The sequence below is a fragment of the Salvelinus fontinalis genome, chromosome 24 (assembly GCF_029448725.1).
Source record: "Salvelinus fontinalis isolate EN_2023a chromosome 24, ASM2944872v1, whole genome shotgun sequence".
NCBI lineage: Eukaryota > Metazoa > Chordata > Actinopteri > Salmoniformes > Salmonidae > Salvelinus > Salvelinus fontinalis.
In genome coordinates this window covers 13555849-13579259 of record NC_074688.1, presented here as the reverse complement: position 1 = coordinate 13579259, position 23411 = coordinate 13555849, and the positions used below count along the sequence as shown (strand labels likewise).

Sequence of the window (23411 nt, the reverse complement as noted above, 5' to 3'; positions counted from 1 at the left end):
CAATGCCCTTGCTGATGGAAGGAGGTTTTCACTCAAAATCTCACGATACATGGCCCCATTCATTCTTTCCTTTACACAGATCAGTTGTCCTGGTCCCTTTGCAGAAACACAGCCCCAAAGCATGATGTTTCCACCCCCATGCTTCACAGTAAGTATGGTGTTCTTTGGATGCAACTCAGCATTCTTTGTCCTCCAAACACGCCGAGTTGAGTTTTTACCAAAAAGTTATATTTTGGTTTCATCTGACCATATGACATTCTCCCAATCTTCTTCTGGATCATCCAAATGCTCTCTAGCAAACTTCAGACGGGCCTGGACATGTACTGGCTTAAGCAGGGGTACACGTCTGGCCCTGCAGGATTTGAGTCCCTGGCGGCGTAGTGTGTTACTGATGGTAGGCTTTGTTACTTTGGTCCCAGCTCTCTGCAGGTCATTCACTAGGTCCCCCCGTGTGGTTCTGGGATTTTTGCTCACCGTTCTTGTGATCATTTTGACCCCACGGGGTGAGATCTTGCGTGGAGCCCCAGATCGAGGGAGATTATCAGTGGTCTTGTATGTCTTCCATTTCCTAATAATTGCTCCCACAGTTGATTTTTTCAAACCAAGCTGCTTACCTATTGCAGATTCAGTCTTCCCAGCCTGGTGCAGGTCTACAATTTTGTTTCTGGTGTCCTTTGACAGCTCTTTGGTCTTGGCCATAGTGGAGTTTGGAGTGTGACTGTTTGAGGTTGTGGACAGGTGTCTTTTATAATGATAAGTTCAAACAGGTGCCATTAATACAGGTAACGAGTGGAGGACAGAGGAGCCTCTTAAAGAAGAAGTTACAGGTCTGTGAGAGCCAGAAATCTTGCTTGTTTGTAGGTGACCAAATACTTATTTTCCACCATAATTTGCAAATAAATTCATTAAAAATCCTACAATGTGATTTTCTGGATTTTTCTTTCTCATTTTGTCTGTCATAGTTGAAGTGTACCTATGATGAAAATTACAGGCCTCTCTCATCTTTTTAAGTGGGAGAACTTGCACAATTGGTGGCTGACTAAATACTTTTTTTGCCCTCTCTGTATCTGTCATCTAAGTTGACCTAATATCCTTTGGTCATTTGACTGTATTCCAATTCTGGGTCATATTCATCAGGGCACACCGAAGCAAAACATTTCATAACATTGTTCAACGGAAAACGATAACAACAACCGTTTCATATTGGCCAAGTTCAGGTAGCACCTCTCCGTTTCTTCCCATTTTCTTCAGTTTCGTGCCTAGTGAACACACGACCCTGGTGTGACATAGAATGGAGGTGTAGTTTGAGTTGGTCTTCCTTAGTATCCACGTACTCACCTCACTGAGACAGACAGTCCCTCTAGTTATGTACGTCCCTTAAAGTGAGGTGTGCCCACGGTGTCAGCGTGTCCGTGGTATGGCTAATCACGACCTAACTGAGAGAAAGCACATCCAGCTTTCTAACGATCACACCTCTCTACCTGTCGCTGTATCAGTCCATCTGTCTGCCCTCCTCTGTCCTCTGAAGCTCACCTCCCTCCCATCTGTGTATTCCTGGCCTAGTGAAGGACTTTAACGGAGTTGATGTAAGCTAGACTCAGACTAGGATTTGCAGTGAATTGACATGGGATTTGGGGTTATAGTAGATGAAACACACGTGTGCACGCACATGCACACACACATGAACACACAAGCACAAAGGTGCACAAACACACAGGCGCACACACATACAAACACACACACACACACAGGAACATAGTCAAGAACATACCATAAACACATGTGCGCACACACTTACATATAAACACACACACAGGCAAACACACACACATGAACACACGAGCACAAAGGTGCACAAACACACAGGCGCACACACATACAAACACACACACACAGGAACATGGTCAAGAACATACCATAAACACACGTGCGCACACACTTACAAATAAACACACACACACACCTGCCGGAGTGTCTGCAGCATCTCTGTGGCCTTGTCCTGTTTGCCTTGCTTGGCCATCAGCATCATCTCCTGGATCATGCCTATCCGGCGCTGGTAGGGCGGAGGGGACCCTCCACGACTCAGCCGGTCCCCTGACCTCAACATGAAGGAGGTAAAGATGTCACCCCTCTCCTTGGTAGGGGTCCGTTTCCACCCGTGCTGTGGGCTGGGCCCAGCCTCTTGGCACCCGGCACCTTTGGTCTGTTTGGTGCCCATGTTCGGATGTTAGAATCTGCTGTACGAAATGACTTGCTCCCCCAGGCAGTCATGCAAGGCTGACTTGCATAAAAATATTTGTTTTTGCACGAAACATTAACCCCCCCATAAAGGGCTTAAAGTGGATAGGACCTCTGGGTTCGTTCCCCACCTGACTCTTTGGACAACACACCTGTCCCCTCGTGAATGGTACACTGTCCAGCTGTTAGAGTGCAATACCAGTAGGGGAAACAACATCCAACACATTAATTCAGATTTGAATACAATGCCTAACTCACATAATAAGCTTGAGCGAATTGGCTGCTACGAGTGCCTACTATAAACACAAACAGAGAAACACTTAAAACCCCATAGGGCTACACTATTCAACCCGGGACACAACCCAAAACTTTTGTTCTGCAATTCACGGAACATAGTCTATAAATAATGAAATGTTTTTCACACAATTTTGTTAGGATACAAATGTCAGAGCTATGTGAAATATGATCAGCTCTCTCTGCGCAGAGTCCTTTAGCAAACGATGAAACAAATATTGCAAAAAAGCCCCGGGAATAGCCGTTTTCTAGACCACGAAATCATTTTAACGAATTCACTGTTATAACAATCGGCTGGTAAAAGCCCCTCAAGTCGGGAAGAGCTCGGAGGATGCTTCCCGCAGCATGGCCGCAAATACGGGGAGCAGCAGTCCCGCAGATCGCCAGCAAACTCCGATCGGATGCACTCGCACACAGTGCTATCCTGAAGACGACTTAATTTCTGTCTTTCACATATAAACGGCTATCCTCTGAAGGGCCGCTCCTAAATTGATGTGACTGTCAGCGTCACGAGTGTCTCCTCTCCTCCCGTCCACATTGAAATCCTCTTCCCTTTTAATCAATAATTCCACGTATTCTGCGTCTGTGCAGAAAATGAAAAGGACGCTAAACGAATGTGGTGGTGGCGATGGAGACAGGGCATGGTAATGTATACACCTTTATCTGCTCCGTTTGTTTATACACCTCTGCCTCCAAATAATTCACATGTGATGTCAACCTTTTCCTTTGCAAGGAATTGGATTCGTTGGTCCTATATTCTATGATTCGCTCTTCGAGGCATGTCCTGTTCGAACGGCCTCAGCAGTAGCCTAGGTAGAGTCCGGGACCTGGTCGAGGGTGTCTCTTGTCTGGACTGAATTAGGCTGCGCACTGTCGAAGGAGCGGACCAGAGCAGGCGCCGTGAGTACAGTGCGTGTGAGCGCTTCTCTCCTCAAGTCCTGGCACTGAGGGATGGGTTGGGCAGGCTGCTCCCCACTACAAAGACGTCCTGCCAAGAGGATATTGCAACTATAGCTAGGCCAACATCCATGATATCTTTGCCTTTTCTTCTGAACGGTATCTGGGGATGGGGTGGGCTAATGTAGAGGTACTCTAGTGCCTACAATAACCTATAATAATTAATAACACTCAGTACTATGACATGGAAATACTTAGATAACATTATGACCGTGGCTTGTACATTAAGCACATTGCAAAGACTTCAGAGACTTTTACTCTCGTAATTGCAGACTTTCAAATGACAAATCTGCAGCTTTGGTCTGTTTACATGAAGTGCAAAACATTGTATTGCGTTATTGACCTCTAGTGTTGGCTGCGTAGAATTACATATTTATTTTAGGGCGATAGTATTGTTTTATAGCATTATAGTGTAGAATGAAACTATAGTATAGTAGTTTATCTAAATATGTAAGTAGCCTATTTCTCCGATTTAAAATGAATATAAATCCCTGCAGCTGATAGGCTACTACTCACTGTCATCAGTTAGATTTGAAATGAGTCAAAATTATATTCAGTATGCCATAAAATAACATTTCATGTTCAATAATAAAAATAAGGACCTCACAATCATATGATTTCAAGATGCACAAGAACCAAATCACAGCTCAGAGATACAACAGGAAAGATGGGGGCATGTTTGTAGGGGTTTTGGTCTAGCAGTGTGCCCTCGGTGATCATAACTGTTCAGCATAAGCTAATATTTACCATTTCTATACTCTAACCTTCCCTTGGAAGGAACGACACTTATAGTAACAGTATATGCTTTATGTCAGCTGAGCTAGTTGCCCTATTCAAATGCATTAGAAACTATTCAATTCATTTTCATAGTGTCGGCTCGTGATAGCTTCAAAAACTCAAATCTGAGTGATTGCTTGTGGTTACCATGGAACTGGTTCTTTCAGTTATGAGGCTTCTAGATGACCAGTAAGAGGGGGAGGGGGTGTCCTTTTATGCTGAGTGCACACAGATCCATTTCTCAGCTACACCATCAGCCAAAATGCCCCACTCTCCTGCAAGGATAGACCATGTTTCCCAAACTCGGTCCAAGGAGTGCACGTTTTGGTTTTTGCCTTCATTCTCAAAGCTTGACGATACATTGAATCAGCTGTGTAGTTCTAGGGCAAAACCAAACTCAACGTGCACCACTTGGAGTCCAGAGGACTGAGTTTGAAAAACCCTGGGGTAGACAAACACTGTCCATTTGCTAATCAATACAGTAAATACCTGACCATTTCTTTAAAATGTACATTTATTTTTCTTTACAACTTTGTCACGGAACATCATTACACACAGTCATTTCAAATCACCTATCAAAAAGGTTTGCTTCTTCCCTTAACAAGGCAAAAAGACTTCGACCCACAGAGCTGACTCAAAGGGTTGGATACTAGACCCGAGCAGCATAGCACCCAGTCAGTCTCCCAGACACCTCCCTCACCAACACACACCACGGTCAAATAACAATATGAAATGTTCAGATCTAAATACATTGTGTGGAACAGCCATGATTCTCCGTCATGTAGAATGAGGAACCATGTCTGCTCTATGCATGATATTCCTACCTGAAACAGATCACTCTCCTGAACCCGGCCCTCAGACAAACCTACAGTTGGTAACATCAATGGGGGTCACTACGACATCCTTAGCTCACTGACTTCTCCTGTATTCACTTTCTTGTTCCGTTCAATGGTAACATCCCAAACAGCAACCTATTCCCTATATGGTGCACTTTATAGGGAATAGTGTGCCATTTGAGACATAACCAAGGTTCTATTTTCTACATGTTTCACCACGGGCCACACCAGGGAGGCTCAAAGTGACAGACAAGCCAAACAGGCACAGCAGAGTCATTTGCATAATACTATACATCAGAGAGCAACATGAGGTCTAGACTTGACTGAGGTCTCTTAAAAGAGTAGGGCTCCTATTGGACACGTTCTATTTGGCTTTAGTAAAGTCCTTCCGATGGTTTCCCACCAGGTCGGCTGATTTGAACTATTTAGAAACACCAATAAAATACACCAAGGGAGCCTGGCTTTAGACGTTTACCTCTGGGTCAAGCGACTATGGCTGAGAGAAACAATTGGAATAATTCATTCCCACTCCTCATAATAATCATAATAATAAATGCAAATACCATCAGTGCTCACCGTGCCATTCTGCCTATGCAGAACGATCAAGCAACAACCTCTGTGACCGATCGCTTGTCCTTCTCCTTCCCAGTAAAAAGCACAAGTTTTCATTCGCTACAAGTGTTGGGAGGCCATTTTTTGTCCCTTTTCATTGAACATCTCATTTCAATGTGCTCAAATAAATACGTTTCTTAATCTCAACGAGGAAGTAGCAGCAGAGGAAGGGGTTGATCCGTTCCTAAGGATGGCTTGGCTGTTCGACTGCCCTGAGGGACGTGGCCCTGCTGCTGCGTTGCCTCAGAAGGTGTAGCCAGCAGGGGGAGCCTTGTCGTCCTTGTTGCTCTCCAGGGAAAACGGGGGAATGCGCACATCAAAGTGGGAGCCGTCCGTCCTCTCGATGCGGAACGTTCCCCTGCACACAGAGCATCATTAGAATCTTGACCATCACACCTCTGTACTAAATGTAAGAAAGGTCGTTGACGTTATTTATTTTTTACGTCGGAAAGCTTGAGTTACTCTTGCATTTACCCCTGCGTTTAAGATTGTTTACTTGTCTGTAAACCTGTGCAAGATTCACTCAAACGTCAATCAGTATTTCCTGTTTCCCCAGCTTATTTTTTTACCACAAGGACCAGGTACGAATAGCAAAACTGGTTTAATAAGTCATCCATGAACCTGCATTACTGGTACAGCTTCTACCACCTACAGCAAGACGTTTACCACAGCAATACTCGTGTTAATAATGCAGTTCCTTTGTCATTTTACTGTGTGTAGTAGCCACGGGTAAGCTGTCAAGTACTTACCACATGTGTCCACTGGGTGCTTGAAGGGAAACATGGCTGCTGTACTGGAAGGCTGGCTGCTCTTTGGACAACACTGGTTCCTGGGGACAAAAACAATTGGTTATGGCCTCTACTCAGTCGTGGAGGTAACATACTGTATGAGTGGCTGTGTCATACATGCATCCTCTGTCCTTGTTCCCCTTGAAGCTCATTGGAGGTTGCCTGAAGGGACCTTAGATCCTCTCATCCAATTGGCTTGGAGAGGAATTGAGGAAACAAGGACAGAGGAAGCAAGTATTTTGCCAGCTAGTAACGGTTTCAGACACAGCCATTGAGCGTTTGTAATTCCATTGTGTGGAGGCGGTTGTACTACCGACCCGGCCTACGACCCCCCGTCCCCGGACCGTCTCCAGGGTGCCTGACAGGCTGAAGATCCTCCAGTGTCTCTCCCTCAGTTGCACCACCTCACTGCCCATGTTCTCCAGGCGGATGCAGTACCGCCACTGTGAGAGACACACATTTTTGGTGAATTTGGTACACATTATGTCGCCGTTCTGACGGTCTACATTTGTATCCTCGACTGGATATACGAGGCCTACATCATACATTGGTAAAAGTTCAAATTATTTGTACTTTTTCAGGGAATTGTAAAAAGTAACTTACCCAATACACATGAGAATTTTGAGCATCCTGAGAAAGAAAATACTGTATTTATTCTTTGTGCGCAGGTAGATTCAAGCACATCATAAGAATCACACAGCAGAGTGGGAGGACTCAGGGACGAGCAGAACATTATTGAAAGAGATCATTGTACCGTGTATACTATTTATTTGATAGGAACTGACCTAATTAAAACACTGTGGCTTTCTCTCAATGTCTTAACCTGCCCTCCCCTTCATCTGCACTGATTGAAAAAGACTCGAGGTGAAAACAATATGGTGGAAGCTACTCATTACACTGGCTTTCACCAGGTCAGTTCTTTCAGATCAGTGCAATAAAAAGAAGCGGCAATGAGAGGACCAATTTTTGGAGAAAGAGCCTCACAGCCCCAACAGCGACATCGTCCTTACCCTCATGCCCATGTAGAAGGGGATGACGGTGACCCGGATGTTCTCCGTCGTCTCTCTGTGCACGTCGGACAGCTCCAGCCAGGGATGGTTCTTCTCCTGCCATGCCTTCAGAGTGTCCCTCGCACTGAACGGGGGAGCTGGGGTGGCTGGACACACAGGACACTTGGTTTACAGTCGTATACACTTGTGAATGCTCACAAAATAACTGGATATATTGTATACTAGACATACAGTACCTGTGAATGTAAAATAAAAACATCTGAACACTTTATAGTACTACTGAATGTTTTTTGAAACTGAAAAATTGTATACTTTATAGAAGTTAATTTGTGAATATTCCCAAAAATAACTGGAAATGTACACTGAGTTTAGAAAACATGAAGGACTCCTGCTCTTTCCACGACAGACTGACCAGGTGAATCCAGATGAAAGCTATGATCCCTTCTTGATGTCACTTGTTAAATCCACTTCAAATCAGTGATGAATCAGATGAAGGGGAGGAGACGGGTTAAAGAAGGATTTTTAAGCTGAGACAATTGAGACATTGATTGTGTATGTGTGTCATTCCGAGGGAGAATGGGCAAGTCAAAAGATTTAAGTGCCTTTGATAGAGGGATGGTAGTAGGTGCCAGGCGCACTGGTGTGTGTCAAGAACTGCAATGCTGCTGGATTTTTCACACGCAACATTTTCCTATGTCTATCAAGAATGGTCGACCACCCAAAGGACATCCAGCCAACTTGACAACTGTGGGAAGCATTAGGGTCAACATGGGCCAGCATCCCTGTGGAACGCTTTCGACACCTTGTAGAGTCCCTGCCCCGACAAATAGGGACTGTTCTGAAGGCAAAGGGGGGGTGCAACTCAATATTAGGAAAGTGTTCTTAATGTTTTGTACTCTCAGTTTATACTATGCTGTACAAAGAAATGATACGTGGAAACTGGAAAACAGTGAGTGGCTGGCGCTTACTTTTGTCAGGGTTGAACATGAGGAAGCGCTCAAACAGCTCGTGCTGGATGGGGACCTGCTCTGTGGAGTTGTAGGGCAGGATGTCTTCATGACTCACATAGTCCAGACCTGAAACACACACAATCACAGCCAGGCAGAATGGCAGTCAGGAGGGAGGCAGGCAGGGACAGAAGTAGTACAACGATGCAAAAATCACCTGGAAGCCAAAATTATATACACACACACACACACACACACACACACATATATATGCCATTTGCGGATAAGAACTCAAAAAAATCTATTATTTTAAACACTGCTAGACAATTGTTCTGCTCGAAACTAAATCAAAGCATGTAGCCATGTACTACCCAGGGAGCAGCAGATCATGTGTCATTTACCTGGGATGGCATAGAGGGCTCTGCTGTCGTCATGGTTCGCCAGGAACGTCACTGCTTCGGTCTGAGACCTCTGAGACTGTCAACACAACAGGAGAAACAACTAGAAGACTGGCAGATGTCATCATTTAGGCAGAGTCAGTATGTACAGTGCGAACATTGCATTGGTAGTGTTCAGCGGTAACGTACTATGTGAGGGCAGTCCCGCGTGTCGATGAGGACCTGGTAGTAGGTATGAGTTCTCCCCTTCACCTCCTTTGACCCATGAGAACCAGAAGGCTCTGGCTTGCTGAGGGGCAGAGCATGGGTGTTAAAAATAAGACAAATTACCCATTCAAATCAACATAGAACACACATCAACAAAATAAATAAAACTCCTGGCCCTACCGCTGAGAGATGTGATACGCACCTGTCAGACATGGGAGGAATGATATCCCGGTCATAGATACGGGCGTGCCAAGGGAACAACACAATCCCTCTGTAGCCAAACACACTATGAAGGAAGAGCTGAGGAGAGAACATAGACTTGAGGTCGGAAAGAACTTTGTGACAAGGTCAACTACAGTATACATACACCGGACCACATAAACCTAGGACTATTGTACAGGGCCACCATTCACAGAGGACCGGTTTTCCCAGACACAGATTATGAATAGTCCCAGACTAAAAAGCAAACGCAATGACAAATCTTTTTTTTGTCCAAAATTAGGAATAATCTGTGTCTGGGAATCAAGCCGGCCCCTAATGTTTTGGCCTATGACAGTGAGGCAAAAGACGATTATGAGGTGGTAAGGCCAGGACCAATAGTTCTGGTCTGGGTGGGTAAAGCTGCACGGCGCTGTCTCTTACCTGGCCCGTTTCATATTTGCCGTGCTGCTTCAGCGCCTCAAACACTCCCACCGTCTCCAGAACCTTCCCCTCCGGCCTGTTCCTGCCAAACACAGGCCACACTATGACAAACTGGAGCAAAATCACATCACACCAGGTGTTCACAGCTCCACCCGAACACCTGAGATCCGACCCAGACCCTATTTGTTAACCAGAAGAGCAACTTGGCTGATAAAAATATATTTTTTGTCACTCTCGTCCAAATCAAGTCTGGTGTTATTGACTGTACGTCTGCTTTGCTTTATCTTGGCCAGGTCGCAGTTGTATATGAGAACTTGTTCTCAACTGGCCTACCTGGTTAAATAAAATAAATAAAGTTAGGGTACGGGTCTAGGTCTGGTTGTCATCGGGTCAAGTCGGGTCTGACTGTTCCCCTTGTTTTATTTAATTTAAATGATCAGGTCCAGGTCTGATCGTCCTTGGGTCCAACTTTAATGAGCCAAGTAGACCTGTACATCACACTGTATAACTACATTAGTCTCTAATAGCCAAGTGTTGCAGCAGCTTAGAAATGGAACCTAGTACACACAATACACAACATGAGCACTGAGATGACAGGAACACACGGGTCACGTCCTAGTCAACCCCCTTGGACTAAAGCTTCATCTCAATCACAAATCAGACAAGATTGAATAAACACACATCGATTTATCAAAATTCAAACAAACATAAATACCAAGTCTAATCTCGTCATTCCCTTTGACTCTTCACTGAATTATAATCAACAAGGTACTGGGAGCAACAGCTGGCTGTGTTCAAGTCATTCATACATTTATGGATCTATTCTTCAAAACATGGGGGGGTGATATTGCATGGCTCCTCAATACATCCATATTATTATCAGAAGGTATGGAGGTGGAAGAGCTCTGCCCGAAGGCTTGTATGTTCATCAGCGATTACTGGCAGAGGTTGTCCCTTGGATTATTATACTGGTCACTGACAAGAAAGCACGACCAGGCTGGTGAAATGCCATAACAAATACATTGTTAAAACAATGGAGGGTCAGATCGTTAACATGTTTCCTCATTTCATGGAGATTATCATAACAAAAATAAATTCTCATTCATGGAGAAAAGGTGAGAACAGGACAGTAATATCTTACATAAAGGGTTACATAAACAAAGTCAGAATTACAAGCTGGTGCTGGATCGGTCTTCCAATTGCTAACCTTCTGGGCTCCATGTCAACGCAAGCCCTCCACGTTTACTCCCTTGGCATGAGGGGCGCAAAGGAAATTGGACCCATTTACTCTGTGCTGGCTCAAGCAAACCAGCTCTCTTGTATAATCAACAGCAGATAGGCCCAAAACTCTCTACGTTCTTCCACTCAGACAAAAAGTGAACTAGCTAATATAGGCCAAATATGTTGCCAACTTTCTACTAGTGTTCCAATGTCACGTTTTCTAGATAAGTGGCTTAGTGTACATGTAGGTCTACACTCGAGGTCTTCACGGGTCAAACCAGACACCTGACACCCGAGTGGGCCTAGGTCCGAAATTCTAACTTTTCGCTCGGGTCAGGTCCTGTTTGTCATCGGGTCTCTGGAACTACAGCTGATACACCCAAGTGGACCCGACCACAGCTCAGTACAGCCCATAGCACCTGTATTTTATGCTAATAAAGTGCATTTATTGACTTACAGAAGGCCTAGCCAACATATAGATCTATTCGTTTACCAGCCTGGCTGCTCTTCTGGTTAACTAAATGTTGTCACTCGGGTCTGGTCCAGCAGCTAGGGCTGACCCCATTTAGTAGACTGGTTGATTGTTTGGTCGATAGGCTGTTGGTGGACCGAGATTTCTTTAGTCGAGCAGTAGCAAAGAAAAAAGTGTGTACTAGACACCTCTGATTCGCATCTGTCTGCGTGAAATAATCCATTGTTGAGGCCGTGGGAATGGCACAGTCCATCACTAAGATGTGCCTGTGAATTTGTATATGGTTATATTACGCAAGAACAATGGTGCAAATAATATTTTATAACAAATGAGCTTTCTCCCGCATTGGATAGCGGTCACTGTCCGTGGTTCTGAAACACATTGGTGCGCTGCTGAATTGGCGCATTTTCCTAGACCATGTTGCTATGTGCATAAAATCTAAATTACCCAGCATATTGGTGTTGAGAATAGAGGTCGACCGATTATGATTTTAACGCCAATACCGATTGGAGGACCAAAAAAAGCCGATACCGATTAATCGGCCGACTTTTTATTGATTTATTTGTAATAATGACAATTACAACAATACTGAATGAACACTTATTTTAACCTAATACACTGCTCAAAAAAATAAAGGGAACACTTAAACAACACAATGTAACTCCAAGTCAATCACACTTCTGTGAAATCAAACTGTCCACTTAGGAAGCAACACTGATTGACAATAAATTTCACATGCTGTTGTGCAAATGGAATAGACAAAAAGGTGGAAATTATAGGCAATTAGCAAGACACCCCCAATAAAGGAGTGATTCTGCAGGTGGTGACCACAGACCACTTCTCAGTTCCTATGCTTCCTGGCTGATGTTTTGGTCACTTTTGAATGCTGGCGGTGCTCTCACTCTAGTGGTAGCATGAGACGGTGTCTACAACCCACACAAGTGGCTCAGGTAGTGCAGTTAATCCCGGATGGCACATCAATGCGAGCTGTGGCAAAAAGGTTTGCTGTGTCTGTCAGCGTAGTGTCCAGAGCATGGAGGCGCTACCAGGAGACAGGCCAGTACATCAGGAGACGTGGAGGAGGCCGTAGGAGGGCAACAACCCAGCAGCAGGACCGCTACCTCCGCCTTTGAGCAAGGTGGTGCACTGCCAGCGCCCTGCAAAATGACCTCCAGCAGGCCACAAATGTGCATGTGTCTGCTAAAACGGTCAGAAACAGACTCCATGAGGGTGGTATGAGGGCCCGAACGTCCACAGGTGGGGGTTGTGCTTACAGCCCAACACCGTGCAGGACGTTTGGCATTTGCCAGAGAACACCAAGATTGGCAAATTCGCCACTGGCGCCCTGTGCTCTTCACAGATGAAAGCAGGTTCACACTGAGCACATGTGACAGACGTGACAGAGTCTGGAGACGCCGTGGAGAACGTTCTGCTGCCTGCAACATCCTTCAGCATGACCGGTTTGGCGATGGGTCAGTCATGGTGTGGGGTGGCATTTCTTTGTGGGGCCGCACAGCCCTCCATGTGCTCGCCAGAGGTAGCCAGACTGCCAATAGGTACCGAGATGAGATCCTCAAACCCCTTGTGAGACCATATGCTGACACATGCACATTTGTGGCCTGCTGGAGGTCATTTTGCAGGGCGCTGGTAGTGCTCCTCCTTGCACAAAGGCGGAGGTAGCGGTCCTGCTGATGGGTTGTTGCCCTCCTACGGCCTCCTCCACGTCTCTTGATGTACTGGCCTGTCTCCTGGTAGCGCCTCCATGCTCTGGACACTACGCTGACAGACACAGCAAACTTTTTTGCCACAGCTCGCATTGATGTGCCATTCTGGATGAACTGCACTACCTGAGCCACTTGTGTGGGTTGTAGACTCCGTCTCATGCTACCACTAGAGTGAGAGCACCGCCAGCATTCAAAAGTGACCAAAACATCAGCCAGGAAGCATAGGAACTGAGAAGTGGTCTGTGATCACCACCTGCCCAATCACTCCTTTTTTGGGGGTGTCTTGCTAATTGCCTATAATTTCCACCTTTTGTCTATTCCATTTGCACAACAGCATGTGAAATTTATTGTCAATCAGTGTTGCTTTCTAAGTGGACAGTTTGATTTCACAGAAGTGTGATTGACTTGGAGTTACATTGTGTTGTTTAAGTGTTCCCTTTATTTTTTTGAGCAGTGTATATAAAAAAAAATAATAAATCAAATAAAAAATATGCAATCGGCGCCCAAAAATACCGATTTCCGATTGTTATGAAAACTCGAAATCGGCCATTCCGATTAAATCGGTCGACCTCTAGTTGAGAACAATACGGTGGAGGCAGCACACGGGAAGACAGTCTTTGCCTTAATTGTCTAAGAGGAAACTCCAATTTAATTAGGTGTATGTATAATCAATAGCCAAACTGTTAAATGTACCTGGCTTCATAAACTATCCATATACATCTACAGAAATAAGACAGATCCTGTTTCTGTTGCCTGTTTAATAGCCACAAATTTGGCAGTGTCTGTCTTTGCTATGCTGTAATAAAAGCTTTACACTTTCAGCCTCTCTGGTATCATTTATTTAGCGTTGCTTACACTTACAAATTGTAAGAAATTATATTAATAATAATAACCCTCCCTTTTCTTGATCTCCTTATTGTTATTACTATTATGATCATTATAATAACAATAAAAAATAATGTTATCATTAGTATAGCAGCCTTGTATAACCACCGTTGAGCTGTAGGCCTCAGAACACCTCCAGTTCAGTCTTAATAGCGTAACTTACTTAGGCCTCCATTTCAATACTTCTATAGGCTACAGTAGTGTATCAATCACAAATGGACTTGTTCATGTCGTCGCACAGCATACGAGTCACTCATGATTTGAAAGGCAATCAAGGATTTTAGTTTCACAATAAAATTAATTATGCGACCCTTGAATAATTAGTGTACATAAATAAACCATTCCATTTTGGAAATTGCATTCACGAATGAATGCGACTGCTTTTAGTCTTTGCTGTAATAAAGGCTTTACAAAAAAAAAAATGTTACAGAATCTCTGGTATGTTTATAGTTTATACAGTGTTGATTATATAGTTCAAAATGGTCAGGAAAATTATATTGTAATCTAACAGCACCCGTTTGGCATACATAATATGCACGCAGCACTTGCTACTTACCTTTTTCTTGAGCTCCAGTATTTTCCACAACTAGTCAAAATTATTACACACATCCGACTTCCCCTTCACCTCCTGAACAACCAGTAAACATTCCCGTTTATTTGTCAAGTCCTCAGCATCCATTAAGCTGTCACATGTTACGATGTTTTGTAGTTTGTTAAAGCATATCATAATTGCATCAATAAATTGGTCATAGGTCAGGCCCTATTGGTCCTGTGCATGCAATGCATACATGTAAAGAGAGCAAGGGTCGAGGGAAAATATGTTTTTCCTAAACAAATGAGGGATTTCGGTGCAGTATAACAAGAGACTGGTAGCAGCAGCCGTTATGTGCGTGTATAATGTATGTACAGTAAACAGTAAATTCGGAAAGTATTCAGACCCCTTGACTTTTTCCAGATTTTGTTATGTTACAGCCTTATTCTAAAATGGACTTGGGTGCATCCTGTTTCCATTGATCATCCTGGAGTTGTTTCTACAACTTGAATGGAGTCCACCTGTGGTAAATTCAATTGATTGAACATGATTTGGAAAGGCACACACCTGTCTATATAAAGACCCACAGTTGACAGTGCATTTTCAGAGCAAAAACCAAGCCATGAGGTCGAAGGAAGTGTCAGAGACAGGATTGTGTCGAGGCACAGATCTGGGGAAGGGTACCAAAAAATGTCTGCATTGAATGTCCAAGAACACAGTGGTCTCCATCATTCTGAAATGGAAGAAGTTTGGAACCACCAAGACTCTACCTGGAGCTGGCCGCCCGGCCAAACTGAACAATCGGGGGAGAAAGACCTTGGTCAGGGAGGTGACCAAGAATCCGATGGTCACTCTTGACAGAGCTCTAGAGTTCCGCTGTGAAGATGGAAGAACCTTCCAGAAGGACAACCATCACCGTAGCATTCCACCAATCAGGTCTTTATGGTAGAGTGGCCAAATGGAAGCCATGCCTCAGTAAAATGCTCATGACAGCCCGCTTCGAGTTTGCCAAGAGGCACCTAAAGGACTCTCAGACCATGAGATAGAAGATTCTCTGGTCTGATGAAACCAAGATTGAACTCTTTGGCCTGAATGCCAAGCATCATGTCTGGAGGAAGCTGGACACAATCCCTGCCGTGAAGCATGGTGGTGGCAGCATCATGTTGTGGGGACATTTTTCAGCGGCAGGGAATGGGAGAGTAGTCAGGATCGAGGGAAAGATGAATGGAGCAATGTACAGAGAGATCCTTGATGAAAACCTGTTCCAGAGTGCTCAGGACCTCAGACTGGGGCAAAGGGTCACCCTCCAACAGGACAACGACCCTCAGCACACAGCCAAGAATGCAGGAGTGGCTTTGGGACAGGTCTCTGAATGTCCTTGAGTGGCCCAGCCAGAGCCCAGACTTGAACCCAATCAAATATCTGGAGAGACCTGAAAATAGCTGTGCAGCAACACTCCCCATCCAATCTGACAGAGATTGAGAGGATCTGCAGAGAAGAATGGGAGAAACTCCCCAAATTCAGGTGTACCAAGCTTGTAGCGTCATACCCAAGACTCAAGGCTGTAATCACTGCCAAATGTGCTTCAACAAAGTACTGAGTAAAGGATCTGAATACTTATGTAAATGTGATATTTCATTTCTTATATACATACATACATACATATTTGCAACAAACAAAAATGTTTAACTGTTTTTGCTTTGTCATTATGGGGTTGTGTCCAGATTTAGGTGGGAAAGAAACAATTAAATCAATTTTTGAATAAGGCTGTAACATAACAAAATGTGGAAAAAGGGAAGGGGTCTGAATACCTTCAGAATGCACTGTGTGTGTGTGTGTGTATATGAGTGAGTGAATGTGTGCTAAGGTGCAGAGAATGAGAGCAGGTGATCAGTCCAGTTCAAGTGTTCAGCTGTCTGATGGCTTGTAGATAGCTAGACTCCGAGACAGTTTCTATGAATACTGAAAATATGCACAGCTCTGTTTGCAAGTTAAGCTCTATAAGCTGTGTGTGTTATCAAGCTCAAAGTGCCAACATTTGACACTGTTTGATATGCAAGTTGGGATTTACTAAAAACAAATTGATTTGTCTGACAACAGGAACTTGTGCAATGTGACAATCCTCGTTGCTCTAGGCAACATATCTGCCAATCATATATTATAGCTAGGCACTTTCCTGTAAGTTCAGTTCTGCAAGTTTCTATCCAAGCTGACTTCTTGCCAAGTGTTGCGCAACCATGGTTAACTTTATCAGAGCATTCATTTTCCTACATTAGCTAGCGCGATTACACACAACCAGTCAAAAGTTGACACCTACTCATTCAAAGATCTTTATTTTTACAATTTTAAACATTGTAGAATAGTAAAGACATCAAACTTTGAAATAACATATGTTATCATGTAGTAAGCAAAATAATTGTGTTAACCAAATCAAAATGGGTATTTTATATTTGAGATTCTTCAAAGTAGCCACCTTTTGCCTTGATGCCAGCTTTGCACACACTTGGCATTCTCTCAACCAGCTTCATGAGTTAGTCACCTGGCATGCATTTAATTTTAAAAGTTAATTTGCATTTGAGCCAATCAGTTGTGTTGTGACATGGTAGGGGTGCTATACAGAAGCTAGCCCTATTTGGTAAAAGACTAAGTCCATATTATGGCAAGAACAGCTCAAATAAGCAAAGAGAAACGACAGTCCATCATTACTTTATGACATGAAGGTCAGTTAATCTGAAAATGTAAACAACTTTGAACATTTCTTCAAGTGCAGTTACAAAAACCATCCAGTGCTTTGATGAAACTGGCTCTCATGAGGATCGCCACAGGAAAGGAAGACCCAGAGTTACCTCTGCTGTAGAGGATAAGTTCATTAGAGAGTTACCTGCCTCAGAAATTGCAACTCAAATAAATGCTTCAGAGTTCAAGTAACAGACATCTCAAAAGCAACTGTTCAGAGGAGACTGCATGAATCAGGCCTTCATGGTCAAATTGCTGCACACAAACCACTACTAAAAAGGACACCAATAAGAAGAAGAGACTTGCTTGGGCCAGGAAACATGAGCAATGGACATTAGACTGGTGGAAAACTGTCCTTTGATCTGATGATTCCGAATTTGAAATTTTTGGTTCCAACCACCGTGTCTTTGTGAGATGCAGAGTACGTGAACAGAATCTCTGCATATGTGGTTCCGACCCTGAAGCATGGAGGAGGAGTTGTGATGGTGATTTGCTGGTGACACTGTCTGATTTATTTAGAATTCAAGGCACACTTAACCAGCATGGCTACCACAGCATTCTGCACCAATACTGCATCCTATCTGGTTTGCGCTTAGTGGGACTATAATTTGTTTTTCAACAGAACAATGACCCAACACGCCTCCAGACTGTGTAAGGACTATTTGACCAAGAAGGAGAGTGATGGAGTGCTGCATCAGAATACCTGGCCTCCACAATCACTCCTTCAAGACTGTTGGAAAATCATTCCAGGTGAAGCTGATTGAGATAATGCCAAGAGTGTGCAATGCTGTCATCAAGGCAAAGGGTGGCTACTTTGAAGAATCTCAAATATATTTGGATTGGTTTAACACTTTTTTTGGTTACTACATGATTCCATATGTATTATTTCATAGTTGATGTCTTAACTATTATTCTACAATGTAGAAAATAGTAATAAAAACCCTTGAACGAGAAGGTGTCCAAACTTTTGACTGGTAACGTTACTGTATGAGAGAGAGAACTTAAGTGTATTGCTTGTAAACTCAGCCAGGTAGCTATAGCTAGCTTAACTAGCGGTCAATCTTATAGTTAGCGACGGCAACTAAAGTAGTGGAGGCCTGGCAGCATCAATGATGCAGCATTCAAGACAGTGGACAAACTTGCTAACTTACATTAGCTAGCTAGCTAGGACACGTTAGCTTAGAAGGTACCCCTTACCGTGACGACATGAACCTCATCTGCTGAATGTTGGGCAATCCACATGCTAAACATGGTACCCGGGGTCTCTTCACCTCAAGTCCACTTCTCCCTTCAATAATACCCAATATTCTATGTGTGTGTTTCTTGTTGTATTTACTGACAACAGTCAGAAACCCTCGTCGTATTGCACAAGCAGCCATCTTTCCTACTTCTGCACATGAACGCCGAGGCTCACGTGTATAAAAGCGTGCGAATTTCAAAGTTGATTTAAAGGTACAATGCAGCCGTTTTTATCTCAATATCAAATAATTTCTGGGTAACAATAAAGTACCTTACAATCAAAGAGAAATTTCTCAAGTAAGAATTGAACTAGGACTGTCTATTGGGTGTTCTTAGAGGGGAGTGGAAAACGTAAAACTAGCTGTTTTTGGCAAAGAGGTTTGGAAATCTCTTGTTGGTCTATTAAAGAATTTACTGCAAAACTCCATCCCACCGCAACAGCCCACCACTAAAAGGGCATTATCATAATTGTTCACAATTTCACAGTATTATGCCAACCTTATAGTGTGGAAATATGTAAAGAAAACACAAGTATATCACCTTTTTGACTGCCCTGGGCCTTTAAAAAGTTTAATTTTAGCATTGACACACGATTTGGGATGATAGTTTAGGCCGCCACATAACGTCACATAGCGATCTGATTATAATGACCAATAATCGTTCATCTTGCGTTTGCCTATTAATTTAATATTTGCATATGTACCCTCCCACTCTAGAATGAGAGAGGGGCTTTTTCTGTCAAAATCACATCTTGCCCCTAAGCTACTAACGTTAGCTAGCTGTATATATATATATAAAAATTAAAAAGTACTTCAATGAATGTCAAATTCCGTTACCGTTCTACTGTGTGGAAATAAAAATAATGCCAGATCTTTTGATTACTCATATTTTCATCATGGACAACATGCAAAGTGAAGCTTCAGCTTTCAATAATGTGTTGCCTTGAATTCACTTGGTGCCATCGACGATACAGACCCCAGTCAAGGAAGTCAGAAGAAAAGTTAATGCCGAGTGAGAATGATGGTTTAACTTACTTTCAGTCTTTTGCTGTGAATCATTCATTCATACACAGGTAAAAATACTAACGTTATATTTCACTGCACCTATCCGCTGTATGTGACAATTTTTTGTTGTTGCTACATTTTTTTGTTCAACTGTATCAAGTTGTTTGCTTTGCTAGCTTTAACGAACATCGTTAGACTCCAGCCACCCAAGCCATAGACTGTTCTCTCTGCTTCCGCACGGCAAGCGGTACCTGTGTATTAAGTCTGACACCAACAGGCTCCTGAACAGCTTCTATCCCCAAGCCATAATACTGCTAAATAGCGAACAAAACGACTATTTACCCTTGTATAAAAAAAAATGTATATAAAAAAACACTTTCTATGTACACTCACAGGACACGCACACTGACACTCCAACACACACATAACATGCACACATTTATATTGACTCTACACTCACATACAATCTTCATTTACGTTGCTGCTACTGTTTATCATACATCATGCCTAGTCAACTTACCCCTATACATATCTACCTCTATCACTCCAGTCTCCCTGCACATTGTAAATATGGTATAGGAACTGACCCTGTATCATAGCTTATTACTTTCTCATGTTCATCTTATTTATATTTGTCGTGTTTTTGTTCTACCTTTTGTTATTTTAGTACTACGTTGATATTGAATACTGCATTGTTGGGTTTAGAACTTGCAAGAAAAACATTTCACTGTACTTGTGCACGTGACTTTAAAACTTGAAACGTTTTGTTCACCCTCGTTGATTTACAGATGGAGCAGAGGCAGCTTTATAGTTAGTCAGCCATCTGCATATTATTGGTTAGTTAGCTAGCTGACAGGCAGCTGCATACTATACTGGTTTCCACTAGATGGCACAGACACAAAGTCAAAATTGGCTAGAAGAATTCATGAAAACTTAAAATGAACTTACGGTTAGGCACAAGGTTAGGTTTAAAATCACATTTTAAGAAGAACATTTTATGGCAGGGTTTATGGCTGTGGTAACTAGTGACGACCCTGCATACTAGCTAGTTAGCCTTACGTTAGCTGGGTTAATGTTGATTGCTCATGCGTTTGCTACCATCATCTTTGTCATTATTCTCAATGTTTCATAATCAATGTGGTTCGAATGCTAATCGAAACATATACGTCAGTGGTACAAACTGGCTGTTATTATTGTAGCTATCTAAAATTCTCTACACAGTATGTATAGCTAGGTCGTTGTTTGTACATTAAACTAAGTACGATACGTCGTAACACGGAACCAGGTAAAGATTGCGCCAGAAGGGGTCTGTTTTTTCGGCTTTTCTCAAATACTATTTGTCCATTGCCTTGTCAATCAAAGTTTGCTGCTAGGAGTTGGCTAATATAGCACAAACAGATCAAAGAACAAGCTGACATTTGGCTGATTGTCAGAACAGAAAGTGTGAAACTTCAGTGTACTTGAGGACGACTCTAGAAATTGTTTACTTTGTTACAGGAAAGATAGAAAGGAGAATAAGATGTGATATGCTTGTTTGTCACCTGAATGCGAGGGCAAGTGGTTGTGTAGGATGTTACGGTTGTGATAGTAATGTAGGCTCTAACTTGCACTTTGTTTTCAGGTTTGAATGAAAATATATTTCCCTAACCTTATTCTTTCAATAAAGTTATTTTTAATTAATATTATATTACTTGTGTATGTCTGTCCTTATCATATGTAGAACACAATGCTTTCTGTCATTTGTTTAGGTGCAGATATGTGTTTTTAATATACTATCTGGATAAGAAAGTTTCTGATCATGGGACATGTCATAGAATTTTAGAAAAGTGCCATCAGTCACTAAAACAGGTGTTATTTTGTAAGGATCAGAATATAAATACCTTTTACTGTGAACGAGTTATACCTTCCAGAGCTTGAGTTCTAAAACAATAACTTTAAAAGATACCCAGCTAGCAGATTTGATTCTGTCGGTCAATTTCTTCAACAGATGATCAGGTCTATATAATTATTAAACTTATATATTGGTAGTAGAAAGGAAACACAGACTCTTTGTTAAAGTATTAAGATTCTTCTTTAGTAATACAACTGCTGCTACAGAGTACAGTATATGATGGCTCTCCCCAGGTTCTGCGAGGTGTTTAAGACATCTTGCAGCTTGTATAGGTTCATAACAAGGTGACATTTCACAACAAATAAGTCTAAGCATCTTCTGCCAGGTGGTGGTTTCCATCAGGCCTGACTTGGCCTTGTATTCTCAGAACCTCAGACAGTCACAATGGGACCCAGACAAGAGAAGTATGAGCGTAGGCGGTTTCTGCCTTCTGATAGTGTCTGCAGGACACATCACTCAACTTGTGTTCACACACACACACACACACACACACACACACACACACACACACACACACACACACACACACACACACACACACACACACACACACACACACACAGAGGTCTTCTAAGAGAAGACCTTACAGTTTATCATAACACAATTTATTAACCCTTTAAAAGGTATGAGGCCTTGGTTTAATGCCTTCAATTGCTTGGAAGTTGAGGGAATGTACATTTTTAATTTCCCATTGGTTCTGGGAACAAAGCCATAAGTTTCCTGACAGGTAAATATGAACGTTTTTTTAAATGTTCTGAGAACGGAAGTGAACATTTCGCCTGTTCTGGTAATGTTTATTTTTAGGTTGTAGGGAGGTTCTGAGAATGTTTTACTCTGGTTCTATTAAAGTTTTCCTGGAAGGTTTTTTTAACAGTGTTTGCATGAGAACAGAAATTATAGGTTATTTGGAGTTTTTGAATAAATTCTTAACTTACACTGAATGTTTCAATAACACTGGTTATTAGCTTATTTTGGGTTAACTTTTTTGAACTCCAAGCACATATAGAGCACATGGAAATTCGTTTCCTTAGGCGTGAATCATGCAAATACTTTTTTATTGTGACAGCATCAGTGAGATTTGAACCTGTAGTAAAGTACAGATACCCCCCAAAATGACTTAAGTAAAAAATACTCTAAAGTACTACTTAAGTGCTTTACACCACTGGGAATTAGTCCACAGCGCCACCAATATTGAGCTAGCATGCCTTGTTTCTTTACTCATACAAAGCTGTTTTAGTCTTTCCAAACAAACCTAATTTCAAAGAAAACTAGAACTTATTATTAAAAACATTTAACAAGATAGAGAACGTTTTGTTGATGCTGGGAATGTATATGTTTTTTAATAACATTTTAAGAAAGTTTTCTTAACAGTCTGAGGACAGAATGTATGTTTTTAAATAACATTCTTAGAAAGTACCACCCTGCATCCGACTGCTGGCTTGCCTCTGAAACTTAGCAGGGTTAGTCCCTGGATGGGATACCAGATGTTGTTGGAGTGCCAGTAGGAGGCCCTCTTTCCTCTGGTCTAAAATAAAAAATATTTCTCTGTGTAGAGTCCCGTCTTTCTGATGGGAGGTTAAACGGGTATCCTGACTCTCTGTGGACTCTAGGGGTGTTAACCCCGGTGTCCTGGCTAAATTCCCAATTTGGCCCTCATACCATCATGGCCACTTAATCATCCCCAGCATCCAATTGGCTCATTCATCCCCCTGTAACTATTCCCTAGGTTCTTGCTGTAAATGAGAATGTGTTCTCAGTCATCTTACCTGGTAAAATAAATCAATGCAATATACAGTAGTATAAATAATAGAATGAGCTATGTTAAGTATACAGTTTTCAAATACGCAGTACAAAACACCATGTCAAATTGGATAGAATTGCAGGAAGTTAGCTTCCGGACCACAATCCGTAATATAAATATATACAGTGCCTTCGGAAAGTATTCAGACCCTTTGATTTTTTCCCCCACATTTTTTTAGGTTACAGCTTTATCCTAAAAAT

General features: G+C 42.5%; 2 protein-coding genes across 3 annotated transcripts in view; both read right to left on the bottom strand.

Moving 5' to 3' along the window:
- The window catches only part of LOC129821971 (leucine-rich repeat-containing protein 75A-like), a 29068-nt gene extending 25486 nt beyond the window's left edge, over positions 1 to 3582 (bottom strand). The window contains exon 1 of the mRNA XM_055879758.1: positions 1964 to 3582. Within this exon, the coding sequence (XP_055735733.1) occupies positions 1964 to 2218 (255 nt within the window). The 5' untranslated portion in view covers positions 2219 to 3582. The remainder of the gene's footprint in view (positions 1 to 1963) is intronic.
- Positions 3583 to 4762: 1180 nt separating this feature from the next.
- On the bottom strand, positions 4763 to 18694 carry LOC129821970 (polymerase delta-interacting protein 2-like). 2 transcript variants are annotated; one of them, XM_055879756.1, is made up of 11 exons: positions 18474 to 18694; positions 9707 to 9788; positions 9267 to 9364; positions 9047 to 9146; positions 8861 to 8936; positions 8481 to 8588; positions 7513 to 7658; positions 7106 to 7132; positions 6820 to 6945; positions 6464 to 6543; positions 4763 to 6072 (listed from the first exon to the last, which is right to left on the bottom strand). In XM_055879756.1, exons 1-11 carry the CDS (start codon positions 18653 to 18655, stop codon positions 5958 to 5960), a joined length of 1140 nt encoding a protein of 379 aa, XP_055735731.1. In that variant the 5' UTR covers positions 18656 to 18694; the 3' UTR covers positions 4763 to 5957. The 2 variants fall into 2 exon arrangements, with proteins under 2 accessions (XP_055735731.1, XP_055735732.1); XM_055879757.1 differs by having other exon boundaries at positions 9707 to 9782; positions 18474 to 18693.
- Between the last annotated feature and the right edge of the window lie 4717 nt (positions 18695 to 23411).

What these genes read in the sequence shown, in the direction of transcription:
- LOC129821970 (XM_055879756.1), bottom strand. Translation starts at nt 18,655, where the DNA reads ATGGCTGCTTGTGCAATACGACGAGGGTTTCTGACTGTTGTCAGTAAA. An exon ending in GACGGGGGGTCGTAGGCCGG is followed by an intron (nt 6,544 to 6,819) that starts GTCGGTAGTACA and finishes TTTTGTCCCCAG; the next exon opens with GAACCAGTGTTGTCCAAAGA. An exon ending in GCACCCAGTGGACACATGTG is followed by an intron (nt 6,073 to 6,463) that starts GTAAGTACTTGA and finishes CTCTGTGTGCAG; the next exon opens with GGGAACGTTCCGCATCGAGA.